Genomic DNA, 20,410 nt, shown 5'->3' on the forward strand with positions numbered 1-20,410 from the left:
TGCATACCTGGGAGACTGGCAGCATAATGGTTTTAAATTATAGAAGCAGTACTCTGGAAGATGATCAGTACCTTCTGTGACATGTCCATGCTTTCAGCCAGGTCTTCAAAACCCCCATACTTGGAATACTGAAGTGGAGCTAATTTACTTAAGCCCCAAAAGCCCATTTGCTTGCTTCTGAACTGGCAGAGACAGCAATGAAACGAGAAACACAAGAAGATCTGCCCTTCCAGGGCCCTGTTTATTAACTGAATATAAAAATAAGATCATTTAAGTGCAGAGGCACAGTAATCCACTCCGTGGTGAAAAGATACCTTGGGTTAGCAGTAAACAGAGTTTACAATACCTTGTAAACAGACCTCTTCATAAGCAAGAAGCACACTGAAATATGACACACACTGAATTAAAAGTCCCCTGTTGCAACAGTACTCCACACTTCTCATCTGGCTATTTGGGAGCACTTCACAAAAGGTGGCAGCATCCTTTGCTCTGTTTTCAGAGGAGCACACGTGAAACAAATGAAACACAACCTTCACTGTAAACAGCTGAAAAGCGCTACAGCATTTTCAGAGGATGGCAACTTACACCTTGTTAGATTTGTTTATAAATGAATTATAATGGCCAAAGCTACTGTACATTATGAAAATGTTAAAAAATTATTCCTTTTTTTATGGTTTTACAGCAACCTGTTGCACAGTTGAATAAAAAATTATTATTTTTTCTTAATACAGTACATGGCATTTCTCCTCAATTGCACTAGAAATAAATTTGGAAGCACTTTCAGTTTGTGTCATAGGCAGATAGAACAGAAAAACAAGTCAGGCAGACTTTGAATCTCCTTTCCATCTCTTGCCCACTATTTATCACCACCTCTTCACATCTCTGAGTCCACATACATTCCATTGATCAGGTAATCCACTTGTGTGTAATCTTTCTTCTTGTAGCTCTCGTAGGCCTGCATGAGGAAAAGAACTATAACAGTTATGAAAAAGAACGTACCAACTAAAAGCACTGCAAGTAGTGAACTTTTATCCACTAAGTACTGAGTCAGGGGCTCGGCAGCAATGAGAACATACTCATTGTCTGTGTCCTGAGTTTCTGTGAGGCCCGAAACTGTTGTTTTGGCTGCATCTGTTGGAGCCACGGTTGTTGAAAAGACATCAGACTTTATCTCATGTTCAGTCGTAGTCTTTACTGTAGAGGCTGTTGTTAAAACCACAGCAACTCTTGTAGAGCCCAGAAGAGAAGTTGATTCATTCAAGGATGCTGTGGTTTCATTTGCTTCTGGCTTTAGATCTGGCAATGTGCTACCATTCACTGGATTCATTGAGTGAGACCTCTCTGTTGGAATGGGTGCTGTGGAAGCGTTGGAAGACGTTCGTGCATCCTGCGGGATGGGGGTGCTCAGTGTTGTGTTCAGTGTTGTGTTTAGTACCTTCAGGTCAGTCCCAGCAGTAGTAGGGCTGTCAGGGTGAGGAGCAATGGTGCTGGTGATACCTGGGCTGGGCTGCTGTGCTTGGGTACCTGCTTCAGAAGCAACAGTGAGAGGAGCAGAAGTGGGGGACAATACTGAGACAGAACTACTATTTCCTGATTTTTGGCTGGTGGTCACCATCTGGGTGACATGCCTGGAACTAGAAGTAGAGATGGTACCATGAAGGGGAGAAAAGGTAGAGGATGACATGGCTTTAGTAAAGTTATCAGAACCTCCAGAGGTATTTGAGGCTTTGGCAGTTGTTTCGTAAGTGGTAGAGAAAGTTGCATTTGTAATGTTTGTTGTTATGGCAGGGGTAGTGGTGGTATCATTGCTTGCAATTGATTTTCTTGATTTTCTAGCTGAGACATCTCTCTTCTCAACCCCAGACAAATGCCTCAAATGAAAACTGTGAGTCTGAGCAGTTAGAGAAAACTTGTTTTCCACATTATGTTGGTCAATCCGTGCATTCAGCACCCTCTCTGCTTTCTGCGGATGGCTCTGGTGGTGAAATAGGGCTGTTTTCCATTTGCCGCTGACAATTTCTTCCAAAAGACAAAACAAATTACTTTAGTAAGAATAAAAAACTCTCAAGCTCAAATCTAACCTCAACCCCCCAACACACAAAGAAGAACACATATTCTGCAGTACACACAGTACAAGTGGAATAAATCAGTCCTGAATTCAGCAAGAACATGAAAACGCAAGACCCCCCTGCCTTTATTGCACATAATCCCTCTGAGGTTTTTCCATTTGTTTTTTTTCTGCCACAGACCTCTAGTATTTGCCCAACCAGGGAGTTAATTTCACAAAAGGGGAGTAATAGAGAGCTACAATGCAGAAGCACAGTATCAACAGGAGCAGCTTTACAAATGTCAGTTCTTGAGAAGAAGGCTCATGCTTTCAAAGTTACACATCATCGACAAAGCCTTTGTGCCTAGATTCATAATTTTCACTTGTCAAAACTGAGCAGAAATTTCTACTTACACCTTCATACATCAGGATAATTTCTTTCAGAACTAAGTGAGCTAGATTTATAGTGACATAAATCCCATCTGCTTATCACAAGTCCAGTTGTTACATTGCAAAGAAACCATTGCCAACCCAAAAGAACCATGAACGAATTCTTGTTTTTAAACTCGGGTACAGTGAATTCTTGAAACAAACTTTAGAAGATTGGAGCTTATTTATAATTGGGAAATCATTTTGTTATTGTGTCACTTTATTAAAATTAAATACCCTGGCACTGGAAAGTCACCATGAGCAATAGCTGCTCTGATTAAAGAAGCAGTCTGTTGACTCTGGAACTAAATCCTGGCAATCTGAGAGAAAAACAATGCCAGGACATTTTCCTTTCCCTGAAAAAAGATATAAATACATCTGTTATGCCTTTATTTTCGCTAGGACACCATGTGGCATGCAAATGGATTGAATGAATGATGTCTTCAACATGGAGACAAACTGTTTCTCAGTAAGTGTTACAAAAGCTATTCAAAGACACATCATGCACTCATGCAAGTGCCAGAGTCCCTAGGACAAAGTGAAACAGTTATTCCAGTGAACTGTACCTACAGAATCACTCTGCAGATATTTCACAACTCATCTTCCTCAGCTGAAAGCCTATCAAGGGTTAAATGTAGGCATTTAAAGCAAAAAAAAATTCAGGATCCTGGACTTCCCAGAAGCCTGAAATATGGCTTTACCTGCAAGCAGGTCTTTGATGTCTTGTTCTCCAGCATTCTGGCACACGCTCAGCTGGTGACACTGCAGGAGGAGGCAGTGATTCTGGTAGGGCACAGACCAGTTACAGTGGTGGCTCCCTGAAAACAGCAGAGAAAATGGATTGCTGCACACAGGATACCAAACACACTGCTTCACGCCTCTAATTAAAGAATCGAAGAAAGAAAAAAAAAAGGGAGAAAAAAAAGGAAAAAAAAAAAAAAAAAAAAAAAAAAACAAAACAAAACAAAACAAACAAAAAAAAACAACAACAAAAAAAAAACAAACCACACAATATCTAAAAGGTCTGTCCTTAAAGGATGCTGACTCAGCCTTAGTGCAAAAAACCAAAGAAAGCAAATGAAACCAATATTGCCAGTGCAGCCTACCCACCTGTTTGTCTTCTGGTACCAGCATCTCCTGACAACAGCAATTCACTCACCCAGAAAGGGACAAAGTGCACTACAGTTAGGACCCATGTAAATTCATCTAGATGTTTTAATGAGGAAAGTGACCATTAATGGTCATTAAAACCAGCATCTTTATTAGGTTCCTAACCATCTGAATGTCAGATACTCATCTACCTGAGCCAAGGTCTCATCTTCACCACAGCATCACCAGCTTTTTGTAGGAGCTACAAGCTTTCTCATCTGGCTAGACAGGATTGGGGCTCTCATAAGGACAACCCAAAGACTCTTTTAGAAGTTTAATTCTTTGTAAAGACATCTCTGGGGTAGTGAAAAGGCTTTTACCTCAACAGATTTAACCCTGTGCTTGGTTGCAGGGCCAAGTGGTTTCTCCTAAGGCAGAAAACACACACAAATACCAGGGAGCAAAGATGACTCAGTCTAGTGCAGCTGTCTACAACAGCACTGCTCACTTGCAAACATCTGGCAGCAGGGAATAATCATTCTTCAATTCAAGTGACCTAACACTGTTTGCACGCTATCAGTGCACACCAGCAGCACATGCTGTTTCTTATGGAAGCTTGAAGGGCCCTGGGAAGCAGTTGTGCTGGATTCAATTTAACCAAAGCTGTCAGAAGTTATTCAGCACCACAGCACTGCACAGAGAAGCCATAACTGTAAATGCCTGTAAACAACTGGTATTAAAAAAGAAAGTCATCAAAGGAGCAGCTGAGACCTTCAAGGAGCAGGAAATGTAGCTGGAATTCCATCCAAGGGACAAGAACCTCACCTGAAGCACCTGGGCTCTGACAAGCCTGCCTGCATTGCTCTTCACTTGTAAGCCTGTTTATTTGCACTACATGGACTCCTTTCCCTCTCAGGACAGAAAACCGGTGTTCACATAAACAGATGGAAATCAGCAGGAAGAACACAATGGCAGTCCACATCTTCAGGGTTAGCTTTACAGGGAAGCTTCTCTTCCCAGAAGAAATTCTCTCCTATAGCAGCTTCAGATTCACTGCAATATACCTATAAAAAAAAAAAAAAAAAAAGAAAAAGAGCAATTTATATCCCTATGAGCAGGAATGGAAAACAAAAATATACAAAAGGCAGGCAAGTATCATTACACATCACAAATAAGCAAGGGCTCAGAGGCAGGAGGAGTAAAGACCTTTCCCAACTTCCCAGAGATGCTCTTGCTTTGGAAAATGTACTTTGCTCTCCTTCCCTCATGTCCCAGTGGAGAACAGCTGAAGTCAAAAGCCATGTGCACAAAGTCAATCTCAAAGCCCAGAAACATGTAGCAGCACAGATATGATGTCTTTGGACTCCTTCTGGGACCCTTAAAGTTGTGCCCAGGCTCAGCAGAAGGTTTTTCACCAGTTTGAGCACACTGATAATAAGGGGAACTATAGTCCTGGCCTTCCTTTACACCAAGTCAGTCAAAACCAAGTTATCAAGGTTGATTTCTGCTTTGGTTTTCATGCTCATTACAAAAAGCTCAAAGAAATTTTGCTTGAAAACAAGCAAAAACCACTATTTCAGGTCTTCATTACAGAGACACATCTGTTACTGAAGAATATGCACACCCACAGTAAGCCTTCAGTTCCCCACATAAAACAAGAGATAATGTCTTTCCTTCATTATTAATGCACACATGTGACTTTGACCCAATGGAGGGGCTTTCATCACTGAAGACACTGAAACACTCCCACTGATATCAGAGCAGATTAGTAGCTTCTATCTGGATTTACCCTCCTGGTGTTGAGGTTTTTGGCGCTTTGTATGAGCTTCCAAACAGTTCAGTCTGAACTAGACCTATTGTAAACATCTTCCCTAAGTAATTTTTAGGGGCAATCCTCTTCCTCATCACTAAGGCAAGCTTTAGTCACCATCCTGAAATTATGACAAAAAATGTGACAGCCTTCAAAGAGTGCTGAGATTCAGCTTTGTGTGACATCTCCGAGATGGATGTGATGACTGCAAAGGCAGTTCCCAACGCAGAATGAGCAGCATGTGTGAATGGTATAAATACCACAGTGAAGAACATCTAACAGTCCTCAGTGATGTGCGTAAGACCCTAATTTAGCCATCCAGGCTAGAAGTCTCAGTTTCAACCAGGAGAACTTCAGTTTCAACCATGCTTGTCAATTTAAGAATCTAAGAGCCATTGCTCCTCCGAAAAAGCCCCAAAAATGTTTGTTAGGTGTGACTCAGATCGCAATATTTTGATGCTTTTTACCATTAAACTTTTGGTTCCAATTTTTCCTTCTGCTGTATCCTAAAGCCCCAAACAGGACGACAGAATTTTAGCTTCAAAACCACCCTATCTGAAAGGGGGTAAAATATAAACAGCTCCCCCAAGCTTCTCAGAGGACACACAATATACAGGTCCACACTGGACTATCAAAGAGCCAAAGATGGGGACAAAACTTGATACTAAAATGCAGTGCCTCAAATTCAGTTTTCCTAGTCAACCTTCAAGTCTCCTGAGGAACTCAAGAGTCTCCTCCCTGCCTATTTATTCTACTAAAAAGAGTTATTTTCCTGTTGAAAACAGATGGAGCACTTTTAGAACTTTTGCTCTCCCAGAGAGATGGGAAACCCAAAATGACTGTAGGGCCCTTGCACTGCTGAGCTCAGCTCATGCACCCCCCTGCAGCTTTTCCCCTGGAGCAAGTGTGCACAGCATCACACACATTTTGTGAGAGCAGGTTTCTCAGCGCAGCCAGAAGTTCAAGCCTGTGTCATCTCACCTGGCAGCCGGAAATATTTCCAAATCTGACCTGACAACAGAAGTCTTGGCAGGAAAAGGCAGCTCAGCAGCCCCATCTATGTACCAGTGACTACCACCGGTGTCCAGCCAGCACCACCTCAGCCTCTCTCCCATTAGACGCTCTGCAACCACAGCACAGATTGACTTTGCTCTTTCCTTATCACTTCTTCCAAGTGCACCTTGGCAAAGTTGAAAGAACCAGGACAGGACAGGAGATGACCTGTGCAATACCAGCACAGCCTTTGCAACATGCTGCACCAGTATCAACTGCTCAGGAAAGCAGCCCCACGTTCTCGTCAGGGAATTGACAATACTGATTTGTGTTGCTCAGCCAAGTCAATTTCCAATACTTTTCCCACTGTCCCAAACTGCAAGGCACTTTTACAAGTTTGTCTCAGCCTTTATCACACTCTTACTGTCACTCTTTGCATATGTTGCAGATTAACCACTGAAAGCTGCAGTTTATAAGACTGGGAGCAAGGGGGAAAGCAAGGAAAAACATTAGATATTCTGTCCATGAGAGGTTTTCCTAGAGCAGACAGCAAGGACTTCCTTTGAACCCCAAATCCTTCAACTTAAGTCAAGTGAATTGGGTTCCCTCAAAGACACTACAGGTACCTCACCTCAGAGCACTGTTTGGCAGCCTGCACTCCCACCACATGCTGCCAAACTAAGTGCACTTTTTGGAAAGTTCTTAAGTCATAGGCAGAGATTCAGAAAGCAGTACTTAACCCACAAACAAAAAGGAAAAAAAAAAAATAAATCATTCATGTATTTCGCATTTTAAAGAGTGCAGCTTATGTTCCTTTTCAAGGTCCAGGGTTTATAAGGAGCATTATTTTACAACCTAAGAAGTGACCTGGAGAATTAATTACCCGTGCAATAATGTATGCATACACTGCTTTAAACAAACTAGTAAGGAGTAACAACAATGAATAGAAATACTAAACATTTATTATAGGAGGTGTTTTTACACCTTTAGTAATAATTTTGCAATTATAATAACCACCCTCAAAGAATAAACATCTTGCATTGCATTTTGAAACTGCAGATATAACAGCATTATAGGTATAAATAAATACTATCAGTATTATTATTACCATTAAAAATCTCAGTTTTAAGACAAATAAAATACTAATATTAATTTCAATCAGTCCAAGAACTACATATATTTGCAACATCAAATGATCACACCAGCAGCTAGAAGCTGTTGCATTAACATGCAACCCCTATGCAAAGATGTTTTGTATCCCCAACCACATCAATTCACTAGAAGTCCTTCCTATCACAGCTGACTTTGCTTCCACTTGACTGCAGCAACTGCAGAGAAAAAAAAACCCCAGAAAATTACGGTCACCTCTTCCAAAGTACCTGGGCAGCCTTTCTGGATTAGGCCAGCATTGGTTTAGGGGGACATGCCAAGCTCATGCACAAAAGATTTGTCCCCCCCTTTCCCTCTCACTAAACATGGTCTCCTCAGGGGTCAACTGGCAATACCTCCCCTAAGGCACTCAATACAAGATTACAAGCTTACAACACTTTTCAATGTCCTTTAGCCAATTATAAAAATCCCTTTGCAGACTGCAGAGTGAGTGTGTGAAGCAGACAAACAAATGCACAGATTGTAAGTGTATCAGACAAGCAAACCGCTCCTTTCCAAGACCAGTGAGAGGATAACCAGTTGCAGCCATACCTTAATGCAGTGCAGATGAGATTTGGGATGCTGTATTAAATATCAAACTCCAGCTAGAGGTGTGGTTTTTTGGCCTCTTGCACCTCAGCCAATTCCATTCACCCAGAACAGGAGTTACAATTATTTGCAGATCACTTTTTCCAACTTAACAACTGCCCTCTATTATCCCAATAAATAAGCTGTATTTCTGACTTCCTGTCACACCTCTAGTCAGTCCCACATGGCTTCACCTGTACTCAGAGACCTGTGAGCATCCACCTCCACACCTACATCCCAAAACAACAGTAACTAAACCTTCTTGTCCAAACCATGTTGATCCCTGTCTGGACAATACAGCACAAAAGATGAATGTTACTGCTCCCCTCAGAAGTAATTTTGAGAAATGGGGGCAAAATTCACTCCTTAAGCACTACCATCTTCACCTACAGAACATCCCCAAGGAAATTCAAAGCAAAACCAAACCACAAAAGACAGCAACAAATAAAATCTGGGAAAAGACTACACTCTGAAAAATACAAAGTTCACTTTTGTTATCTGTGGCTGTAACTCAGCAGGGAACACGCATGCTGGCAAACCAGAATAACTTTGAGTCAACAACTGAATGACTGATGACTTTGCAATGTACACACATATCCAGAGGGCACTGCCTGCTGGGTTTCAGAAGAGTTCCTCACTTCTTGCTGATCTCACAGTGCTTAAGCCAAGGAATTTATACAAATAAAAAAAATTATTTCAAAGAACAATGATTTAGATGATGTTGCAAGAGCAGAGAGAAACCCTTGGAATATGTAATTCCTTGCCTCCATGCTCCCCCAGCAGCCTCAGCTGTTCCTGGTTAAGCAGCTGCAAGGTGCGTGCAGTGACTGCACCAGGGTGAAGACACAGACAGAACTAGACCAAAAAACCACAAAAAGAGGTAATGTGGGTGTTAGAGATCACAGGTACAAAGTGTGCAAAGCAAATAATTTAGGGCAACACATGCTCCTTTGAGCTGTCAATTGAAGAGCCAGTAGACAACTGCCTCAAAATTCATACTCACAAATGTGCATAGACTAGGTATGAAATAAGGTCAGAGTTGCAAAGAAATATTCTACCTTCAGTATAACAACAAAGCAAGGAAAACAGGGGTGGAATACCTTTTGCAGACAACAATGCTACTCTCCCATCAAACGGGGAAAGCATAAGGCCTGTTTTCCACTTGCATTTGCTGCTAAACACTTGACATGTTGTCAGCTCTCTAAACAAGTACAACATTTCTCTCTTTAGAAAAACAGAATTAAACCAGATTTTGCTAAGGCAAGACAAGCACATCTCATTTTGTAAATCGAGGCAAGAATACAGGAGACAGGGAATTTGCACTGCAATTCTCAGATGAATTTTACTTCCCAATCTTCTCTCCAAGACTGAAGATGCACATGTATATAGATACGTTTGGAGACAGAGGGGACAACACCAAGGCACATGAGGCTGACCCCGTGTCAGCTCAGTATGACCAGAGGAAGTTATACGTTTCTCTGAACAGCAGTTCTAAAGCCATTAACTTCCTTTGGCTCCTCAAGAAAGTTATTGACAAGCTGCAAGATGTTCCTACCAGCTTTACCCATCTCCATCTTTCTACTCCTTGGTTGCCCACTTGGTTCCTCTCTCAGGGCACAAGGCAGAGAGCTTATGCAGTTGAAGACAATCCACATTGCCACTACTGATGCTTCATGGCCATCTCACTTTGCCTCTGAAGAAATAAATGTTAAAGCCTAAAACTCCTAAACCAGCATCACCCATCCATCATCCTTTCTCACTCATATTACTGCCATGTGCTGCAGTTCTGATGCTCAGAAGTACTACTCAGCAAAACATTTTTCTGTGAAAAATGATCAGACAGTTATTTGATTTATGAAAATGTGCCTTGTTTTGAAATATCTGAAACAATCTAGTTTTAATATACAGAAAAGCAAGCTGCCAAAGGCTAACTGCATAAAGCTGTGACTGAACAATAAATCTGTCAACAAAAATACCTTTAAGCAATAAAAATGTGTGCTATGGCTCAACTGCAACCTTCCCTAGTCTGGTCTGCACCCGAGGCAGATAGAAGTTTTCAGACGTGTTGCTGTCTCATGGGAGCTGGAGATCATATGCAGGGCATTTCACACCATGTGTTTCAAATTAACCAGCTTTCAACAAGACCCTCAAAGGAGCCATCCCAGTGGGCTCCCACATGAACTCTGCAGCCCTTGAAATAACACAGAGCAAAGTTCACCAAGAAGGGTAAAAGGCCAGCTCCCAAGGTTGGTTTCTCTAAGTGCCTGCAGAAGCAGGTACTCTGCACTGCAGGTGCTTCCTGCTTGCTGAGGCATGGCATTAGAAGCTAGAACCAGCACATTCCACATGCACAGAAATAAACTGTGCCTGAGGCGCTATTGAATCCAAAACTGACAAGCGTGGAGCTAACAGAGACTTACCAAGCAGCACTTCAGCCTGAAGGTACAAATAACCAAGTGTTACTTCTGGAGCAAGTGCCAGTGTGCTGAAGTCTGGTCACCCACCCACCTCCTGCCCTGCAGAATTTTACCACACTCAGCAAATTCCTGGCAATCCACATCAATTGAAGTTGCAATGAAATGCTATCTTCCACTCCAGATATTTCTGAGAAATCATTATGCTCCACTATAGGTTCATGTAGCTGAAATACTAGTTTTAGGCCCATGGAAACACAGGACTCACCTCCATCCAGAACACAAGGTTCTGCAACTTCACTCAGGAATATAAGCCTGTGCAGTTTTCAGCAGGGTTACATATAGCAGAAATGTCACCTTATGCTACAAAAGCATCAGGCAAAACTGTGGGAGCTCAGAAGCTCAGGAAAAGTTCAGAGTCTGGAAACAGCCAAAACACAACCCCACTGCAATGATTGAAAAGGAATGTCTGCTCAACCCTAAAACAACTGGAAGAAAGGGAAACATTTTTAGCTATTTCTCCTTTCTTCAGGGAAATAAGATCTTTGTGCATATCCTGAAATATGGAAAATAAACACAAATTAAAAAAAAAAAAATCCAAACACATGAGGCTCCACCTCCAGTTATCCTCACTAGCAAAACAACCTGAAGGCTCCTAGAGGAGGTTTCCCCTATTTAAGCAAACAGCTCAAATTACAAAACAAAGGTAGTTTCATATGGAAGGTCTCCCAGGTGAGATGCAGCAAAAAGACACTCCAGCTTACCTCAATGCAATATGACACTGGGGAGGTTTTCACCATTCATGTTAGGACAAAGAAGAGACTCTTCCTAAAGTCTCCAAGTCAGAAATACATTTATAGTGATACCAAATAAAGTTTGTTGGCACATGCATCCCTGCTTTGTGATTTTGACAGCTTGAAAGGTGAGGAAATCACAAGGAAGAGTGGGTGGGAAAGCTTAGCCAAATCTATTTTTTTCCTAACAAAGAAAGAATCAAATGCAGTAGTGGCTCTCCTTGATGGTCTTCCCTGTAGCAGATTCTTCTTAGCCAGCAAGTCTTCAGGTCATACACCAAGAATTTAAACCTATCTGTTATCAGAACCTAGAGGAAAAACATCCTCCCCTCTCCTTACTCATGGATTGCCAAGGCAGCATCTGCAGCAGTGCTTGAGCCCAGCTCTTGGGTCTCATCCCCTACACACCACAGGGCAGCAACTGTGCTCTCCTACCTTGTTCTAGGTTCCCTCTTTTCCATTTCAGAGTTACTCTTTATCACAGTTTTGAGCCTTGATACTCAAAAAACTGACTAATAAATCAAAGTAAAATAAGCTGGTTTGAACTCCTCAAAGGTCTTCTAGTACCACAGAGCCCTCATTCACAGAAGAGGGACTACACAGGCAGCAGCAGGTTCTTCTGAACCTTTCTGAGCTCGATATAGAAGATCTGTCTCATGTGGCTAACAAGAACTCCAAAACTATTCCAGTGGATCACCTGAGTGTCATGGGCATCTACAGAAAGTCAGCAGAGCAGCTCACCAAGAGAGATTACAACTACCACAAACATGAGTTTAACTTGTACCAAAGACACAAATGTGAAGTGTTCTGTATTTGACGGGACAGATGGGGTCACAAATACAGATATTTTCAGAAGCCATCTCAGATGCCTCTGTGCTTACATCAGTCTTCAATTTTTGCTCAGCAGTACAGCAACAAGCATAGAAAAAACCCCAAAGTTGAAACCTCTCTCTCAAATTTTAACACCTGAACTTGTAACAAAACTGAGAGGTTATTCTTACTCCTTCAGAAGCTGTGACCTAAAAGCAGCAGGAAAACTGAACCTATTAGAAACTTCTGGCTACTGATTTTATGCCAAAGATGCTCTGATCCTGTAATGAGGGGAACAGAGAACTAGAAAAGCCAAACTGCCAACAAGATAGACCCTAGTTACAGCCTGATTCAAAGATGAGCTCACCATACATTAATTATCTAGGCCAAGAGTTTCCCTGAGAGAAGCTGTCCAAGCTCGGAGAACAAAAATAAGGGAAAGGACAAGCATGTGAAAACCACACTACAAGAGTAATTCTCACTGTTTGCTTCTGACTGGTGTTCTGAAGACTTCAGCTCCAGTGGACTCCAGTACAAACTTGTCTAATATCATCAGAGAAGCAGAACACCATTATAGGTCACCAATCAACAGGTGGAACAGACTGTGAGTGAATGAAATCAGATACAAAACAAAAGATGTGCCAAGAATTAAATAATTCACACTTGAATTAACATGCACTTCTACTTATCAAACAATACATTTTGTTCCAAGTTGTTTGCTGCTGGATACTCTGCAAGACTGGAATGAGAAATGGTGATAAATGCAGAAAAGTGAGAACCCAGGCAGCCAGCACTGAGGTACAACATTTCTTCAGCCTCATCCTTTAAACAAAGTTTAGGACCCTCAGAACTAGAGATCAGACTAACAAGTCCAACTTGGAGGCTGAAGAGTCCCATCAGCTGGCTGTAAGGACATCAGACCCATAAACCTGCCCCTGCCCTCTCAGCTGCTCTTGCTCCTGTTCAACTGTAATGAAGAAAGGGGGTTACATCCCACCAGTAAACTGCCTCAGAACACAAGGTGAAGTGGCACCAATGCTGATTTCCTCAAAAGCTGCAGTTTGTACTAACTAAACCAAGGACTGCCCTTTAAGCAGCAAGAGTCATCCCTACAGAATGTCAGGAATCTCAGAGTGACACAATGAATGTTTGGCATCACAACTGAGAAGTGTGTTTGCTTCTTAAAATCATCCAGAAATCTAAAAGTTTCCAAAAGAGATCAGAGAAAATTCCAGGCAGCAATGGCTCAGAGGACCAGAAGTCTTCTCTTCAGGTTCCCTCTCTATTTTGGGCAGTTTAGAACCAGCATCTTCTCAGGATGTAACAGAGAAGGGCATTTTCACTTCAATTGCCTGGAATTGTATCGTGAGGTAAATCTGCTGACAATGGAGCAGAAAAACTGCACTGCAGTGAGGATGATGTGTTGAGGATTTTGGGGTTAGTTTTTGGGTATATATGCCTTTTTTTTCTGACAGCCATCTGACAAGGATTTTGCTTAGCAAACCCTCTTGCACCTATAGGCCAAGATAGAAAATTCTCTACTTATGCAGATGCATATTAACATCTACAAAATCAAACAATCTCTAACCATTTTAACTGCATGCCCACCATTTCAGTCTTTGCTTTTTAAAGCACTTCCCTCCAGCAGCAACATTCCTGGAGATGAGAGAAAAATACTGAAATAAATTTGTCCACATATTTTATTTACAAATTCTCTCCTTCCTCCAGACATCTTTTATGTAGATGAATCTCTGTATGAAATCCTGCGTTACAGCTCCATGTTCACTGGATGGCATTCACAGTATCTTGCCAAGAAGCAACTGTAAATGTGAATGTCTGAGTCAGCTGTTATTCACAATTCTGGAGCATGTATTTTAACTCCAGAAGGGACCTCTGCAGGTGTTATCTTACTGATTTACTGCAAACAAATTTGTCCCAGGACATGCAATAACTTAAGAGCTCATTCAGTAGAGGGGTTTGTTTTCAGTCAGCTCCCAGGGGGCAGGTTGCCTACTCCATAGTTTGCTTTACATCTGTTTCCACTTTCAGAAGGGTCAAAGACCAAATGCAGAACATACCACCCAGAAAGAACTCCTTAGTAATGTTTCCAAAACCTGCAGGAAAAAAAAAAGGCAACCAAAATCTCCCAACTCACCAGCATTTTCTGTTTCTATTTTATTTTTAATCTCTTTCATTCAGATATTCCTTAGAGGATGGATCATCAGCACTGGAAACTCACTTCTGCTACAGCTGTTAATTCACATATTTGATATCTCATTGCATCAACATATATCCAGCTTCTATACGTTACATGATTTTCAAAGCCTAGATATCCTTGCTCCCTTCGCAATGGACAGGAAAGCAACAAACAGGAATCTACAAATACATGGGATTCAGTCAAAAGCTATTTGCTAAACAGCAAACAAATACAACTTCCTGCCTTTGCTTACCAAGTCAGCTGGTAACAAAAGCCATCTGCATTAGAGCTCAGACCCCGCCACATGCTTCTCAAACTCAAGCCAGTGTCCCTAAAGAACATTATCAGCTGTTCCCACATTAGTATATTTGTCTTAGGCAGTAACTATTCAAACACACCAAGTCCATGTTTATATGTGAGAATAAGTCTAGCAGAACCTGTGGAACCTGGGACCTGCATAAAATTGAGTTGTGTAGCCACTGGTAGGCTCATGACATGGCATTCCCTTGCTGGCCTCACCACCCAAAATGTGCCCACTGGAGTCAGGGATATCCCAGACATTGTCAGTGATGCATTTCAGCCACAGCATATGACTACTCCAGCCACCTCAGAGATGGTCATTACAGCCAGAACAACAGGTCCTGCCACTTCCACAATGCAAATAAACTGCTGGTAATCCTTTAAAAACATCATCATAGATGAAAATATAATTTATGTCTTAGCAATGAATGCTTACAGGCCAGAAAGCCTGGGCTGCATCAAGAGCAGCCTGGCCAGTAGGTCAAGGGAGGGAATTCTGCCTCTCTACTCTGCTCTGGTGAGACCCCATCTGGAGTGCTGCGTCCAGCACCTCTCCTTATGAAGACAGGCTGAGAGAGTTGAGGTTGTTCAGGCTGGAGAAGAAAAGATTCTGGGGAGACCTCATTGTCGTCTTTCAGTACTTAAAGGGAGTATACAAGAAAGAGGGAGACGGACATTTTACAGGGGAAGACAGTGACAGGACAAGGAGAGATTTAGATTAGATGCTAGGAATAAGTTCTTCACTGTGATAGTGGTGAGGCACTGGCACAGGTTGCTCAGAGAAGCTGCAGATACCCCTTCCCTGAAAGCATTTGAGGCCAGGTTGGAAGAAGCCCTGAGCAACCTGATCATCTCTGACCATAGCAGAGGGGTTTGGAAACTTGATGATATTTAAGGTCCCTTCCAAACCTAACCCTTTTATGATGGGAATAAATGCTCTTTGCTTACACACAGAGAATTTCAAGATATCACTGGGCATTTCTCACTTCTCAGTGAGAAATCCTTAACCCCCTTAATAAAAATAAAAATAAAAATAAAAAAAATAATAAAAAAAAAAAAAAAAAAAAAAAAAAAAAAAAAAAAAAAAAAAACCACCACCAGAAAGCTTTCTTTCCCACCACATTCTTCTTTTTAAATTAGATACAGGAATTTCAATCTAGATGCTACTGCCAGCAAGACAATACACCAATGACGTAAAGTTTCATCAAAAGGATTGATGCACAGAGGAGTTTTGCTGACACAAACACCAGCCCAACCTTTGTAATATGGGTTAGCCCATAGCACAACAGGGCATCAGTTCAAAGGAGCAGAGGCAAGATAGATCAACCCTCCCTTATCTCACAGGGTGGGAAAAGGGATGTGAAAAGACTGAGTCATTTGTGTACAGCTATAGGAGGAACTGGTCAGAGCTGGGAGTGAAAATAAAAATCAAGTCTCTTGAAATCCAGCTTAGAACACAGCTACAAGACAGTCAGCTTTTCCTATGAAAGCATCTACGTAGTGTGTTATTAGGAGCATCTCAGGAACATCCAGAAATACCTCCTGTGGGATTTGTGTTTTCAGATGGAGAGAGAGGAGTGTTCCTGTAACATAAATTACAAACTAATCAAATTCCTGTATCAATATTGATATTCAGGGCATGATGTACCATGAGAAATGGGAAGTAAAGAGGTAACACAAATGCATGAAGCAGCCTCCTCTCCAGTTAACAGTTGTAATATTTGTCATAAACTTCAACCACTTTGCATTCAGACCACTTCTGCCTTTATTTCCTGTTCTCCAGTTTATTCCTGGTTGGTGAACAGAGATAAATTTTGCCCTCACCTATCTGCACATGCTCAGCTCCTGCTGACTTCTACAGAGTTTCTCTCTACTCTCTACTAATTGGCTTGTTTCACAGCAGTCTCAAATTTATCCAGAGAAACTAAAAGCAAAAATAATGATTTTGAGTGTAGAAACTTACCATGCAAACACTTGTAACTGTTTTCTTGCTGTCAGGAATTATTGTGCCTTTAGGGAAAGCAAAAGCCAATAAAAGCCTGGATACAGTAGGACTACAGCTGAAAGCATAGGAAAAAAATGTGTAAAATGTTATTGTATGCAACCAGAGACATTTCTGTGAGATTGTCAAAGAATTTTCACAAAGAGGTGGAAGAGTAGAAAGGTTTATCCTGCTTTCTATACAGAGAAGCCAAACAAACAACAAAACAAAACACCAAAAAAAAAAAGAATATGGTGACTCAGCAAAAGAACATACTTAATCCTATTAAAATTAATGAGATTTCATCCTGGTCTCTACAAACCAGTTGTAGTAGGAGTTTAACTTAAGTGGATTTAAAATCAGATTTAGTTAAAGTGTTGCAAAGTCTCCTCAAGCCAAACAAATATAAATCCAACACAAACATACACGTAAAATTCAACACAAATTTTATCAGCCACTCTACTTCACCTTTTCTTTTTTTTTAAGCAAATCTGTAACTGGGACACCAGGACACACGAGAAATATAGACTGACATGTTTTGCTGGACTATTGCATAAGTAGTTCTCAGGGCTTGGCACCAAGTCAGAGTCAGGTGGAGCCAGGGAAGGCAATCCCAATGCCCTCCTGGACAGTCATTGTTAGCAGAAGCAGTGAAGGGGACTTGCTGAATATCTCAGTAAGTTAACAAAAAGGCTCTTTTACACAGACCACCTCTCCCTCCTCTCTGTGTACTTGGGAAATAACAGAATAGCTATGGGGGCTTGGACACCCCATGGCCACATCTGCAGAACACAATTTAGTTGTCCTTTAGGGGACACAGCCCAGCTGACTCTCCCCAAGCAAAGGAGCCAGGAGCTGTGGTGATGCACAGAGACAATCCAGGCACACCCCTGCAACCCACACTGCCAGCACAGACTGAATTTGCTGCTTGAATGGGGGACCAGCTGGTTCCTCAAGCAGGTGCAAGATGTACAAATGGACTGTGGGTCCTGCCACCCTGGGGGACAATCCATCTGGCTGCAAATAAACAAGTACCCACATCCCTGGCTCTCTGCCTTCTGTTCCTTTCTTCACAGTACATCATCCTGCAAGACAACAACCAACCAAACAAGCACCCAGCATGCTTCCCAAATGGTTGACAGGTTATGTGAAACTTAAGGAGGAAAGGACGTGATGAAGAATCCAGCCCCACACACTGTCATTCCAGAGACCTCACATTCTGCAAAGGGTGTTTAAAGACCAGCCTTCCCACCACAGCAATGCCACCACTGGAGACAGGGTTTCAGTCCCATCCAGTTTGACAGCAATATACAGCACCACCTTGGTGCCAGGGCAGCAGCACACCTACTGCTCTCAGCACTAAAACCCAAGATCTGAGCCTTGAGGAGGCTGTGCCCAGAACAGCAAAGAAAAATAAAGCCAGCAAAGGAAATGGAAGACTGTCAGACTGTTTTGGCACTCATGGTGATGGACATTCAAAACTGCCCTGAGGAAACCTCATTCCAGTGAAATCACAAGAGCAGCAAAGCAGAGCCCTCAGCTAAATGCAAGGTTTTCACCTACAGAACCAAAGCAATGAGCAAGCCAGACAGCAAGACAGCAAGCAGCCAAGTGCTACTTTACACAGCAAGACAATCATGTGGTTCCATTGAGCATTAGAGCCCACTTTTGCAGTTCTTGCTACTTACTTTCCTTGGATAAATTGTTTATAGGAACATGCAGAAATGTCCATGCAGACCATTCCTTTGAGAAGGGGGTCTCCACACCATGGCAGAGATAAGCTGTCCTTTCCTGAATGAATTGCTGCAGCATAAGCACTCTGAACACCTTACCTGCATGGGGATTCTCTTGGATTGCCAGCAGTCAAAAGCTGGAGGAGCTGTGAACCCAAAATGCACAACCATGTCCTGCCTGCACTAATTTTCAGCATTGTCACTGTCCCTGCAGTGCCAGAAGCATCCTTAGACTCCAGCTGCCAATTCACAACTCCTTCACTAACACCCCCAGTCTAAGCTGTAGGAAAGGAACCAGAAATGACTGGAGGAATGAACACATCAAATGCTTGCTACCATCAAGCAAGAGAGGGTTCAACAGCAGTTTATTTCACAGGACTTCTCGGCTATCAACAAAGCCAACAGCCCTCTGGGAGCCTTTTCTACACCCAGACAGACTGGATGTCATTGACATGTGGGGTACGACAAAGGATTACACCTGCAGAACAGGTTGAAAGCTGGGAAGGGAACCAACCTTGCTGAGCCAGAGCACACAGTGTCAGATGGCATCCAGCAACAGCACACACAGCAGGGATACTGTCCTCCCAGTCCTTTTAAGGGTAGGAGGAAAAAAAAAAGGTCATAAAGATCATCTTGTCTAGCTGCTGTTTCAGCACAACCCATGGAGTTTCACCCAACAATTACTGTGCTAGAAAGGGGTGGGAAGGGCATCTCACAAATGAACTTTGAACCAGCTGTGTACATAGGTACAGACAGCTCCTTCAGAAAAGCATCCCATCCCAACCGAAACAAGGACAAATGGCCACTGGTGTGGGCTGTCATTGCTCTGCAAGGAACTACCTGCACAACCTGGCGAATTGACTGCTTTTTCCTCCAGCTTTCCCATGCACAAACATCTCCACTCCTTAATGTCCCTACAACAATTTCCCTTGAAAATTTAGCCAGTGAAAAGTCTGCTAGTACCTTTCCTGTAATGCAGGGTATGCATGCAGACATTTTAAATACATCACCAGGTCTTCAGCATTGAAGTTTTTCATTACCAAAGCTTGAAATTTTGCTTGCAAATTACTCCCGTAGCCTTTGAAAAGCCTGTGCCAGGAGACTTCTCTGAGAAGGCAGAGTCTTCAGATTGTGTGGATGTGCCAATAAGAATTTCAATAATAGATAACTAGATGCATAGTCTGTTTCCTGGCAGATAGGTATATAAATCCAGCAGGGAATTTGCAATAAAAACAAGAAATAAAGATGTCCTCACCAACACGTTAAGAAGCACATAGCCTGGATTTTTTCCCAAAAAAGTACTAAAATAATATATGTGTGTATACATGCATTATACATACATAAAAGCCAGAACCAAGCAGCAAACATGCACAACACATGCACAAATCTACTACAGACAGGAAAGCTAATAAAAATTGATAGATTCTTCCTAAACTATCCATTGCCACATAATGGATTGCATTAACATACATAGTAGTGATTGATTATGGTAGATAGATTAGAATAACACAAAAATGCATGCACTTTTGAGACAGAAACATTGCATCAAACTGCATCCTATAGCCCAGTTCCCAAAGCTACTTTGTTCAGTCACAAACCTTCTGAGGACTAAAGGGCACCAAATGTTCACTATCAGCAAGTTTACAATCCTCATCAGAACTGCACTGCATTCTATCTTAGGGTGGGGAGGATTTCTTGGGTTTGTCCCTTCAGTAAGCAGCCAGATAACTCACTTTATCAAGAAGGAGCAGTGGCGTTGCATGACCAGGTCTGGCAGGGAATCAGTCAGCTAACACACAGGACAATCACGGCACATCACTCGACACAATCCTGCAGCAGGAGCTTCCTTTGCCAGTCCTAGAAAACAAAGTTTGGGAGACAGAGGGGAAAGTTAAAGGATTTGCTGAGTCCACCAGATGAAGATTCCCTGCAATAGGATATCCCCACAAAACACTATATTTCACAGCCTGGTCAAAGAGTGGTATTTACTCTTCCTGCCATTTCCTGGAGTCCAGCTGACACCTTGCTGACATTGCTCGGGGTACAGTTAAACCTTCTGAAAACCTTTACTTAAGG

At 42.1% G+C, this 20,410-nt stretch overlaps 1 protein-coding gene across 4 annotated transcripts; it reads right to left on the minus strand.

The window, feature by feature from the left end:
• Nucleotides 1-238: 238 nt before the first annotated feature.
• On the minus strand, nucleotides 239-20,181 carry LOC310910850 (uncharacterized protein C11orf24 homolog). 4 transcript variants are annotated; one of them, XM_083863893.1, is made up of 5 exons: nucleotides 20,068-20,181; nucleotides 16,584-16,680; nucleotides 4,391-4,629; nucleotides 3,178-3,294; nucleotides 239-2,019 (listed from the first exon to the last, which is right to left on the minus strand). In XM_083863893.1, exons 3-5 carry the CDS (start codon nucleotides 4,545-4,547, stop codon nucleotides 875-877), a joined length of 1,419 nt encoding a protein of 472 aa, XP_083720019.1. In that variant the 5' UTR covers nucleotides 4,548-4,629; nucleotides 16,584-16,680; nucleotides 20,068-20,181; the 3' UTR covers nucleotides 239-874. The 4 variants fall into 4 exon arrangements, with proteins under 4 accessions (XP_083720019.1, XP_083720021.1, XP_083720020.1 ...); XM_083863895.1 differs by lacking the exon at nucleotides 16,584-16,680 and having other exon boundaries at nucleotides 20,068-20,154; XM_083863894.1 differs by lacking the exon at nucleotides 20,068-20,181 and having other exon boundaries at nucleotides 16,584-17,084.
• Between the last annotated feature and the right edge of the window lie 229 nt (nucleotides 20,182-20,410).

This window comes from Zosterops lateralis (genome assembly GCF_965231275.1).
Source record: "Zosterops lateralis genome assembly, chromosome: 6".
NCBI classification, from domain to species: Eukaryota; Metazoa; Chordata; class Aves; order Passeriformes; family Zosteropidae; genus Zosterops; species Zosterops lateralis.

What these genes read in the sequence shown, in the direction of transcription:
- LOC310910850 (XM_083863892.1), bottom strand. Translation starts at nt 3,610, where the DNA reads ATGCTGGTACCAGAAGACAAACAGGTGGGTAGGCTGCACTGGCAATAT. An exon ending in CATCAAAGACCTGCTTGCAG is followed by an intron (nt 2,020 to 3,177) that starts GTAAAGCCATAT and finishes GTCTTTTGGAAG; the next exon opens with AAATTGTCAGCGGCAAATGG.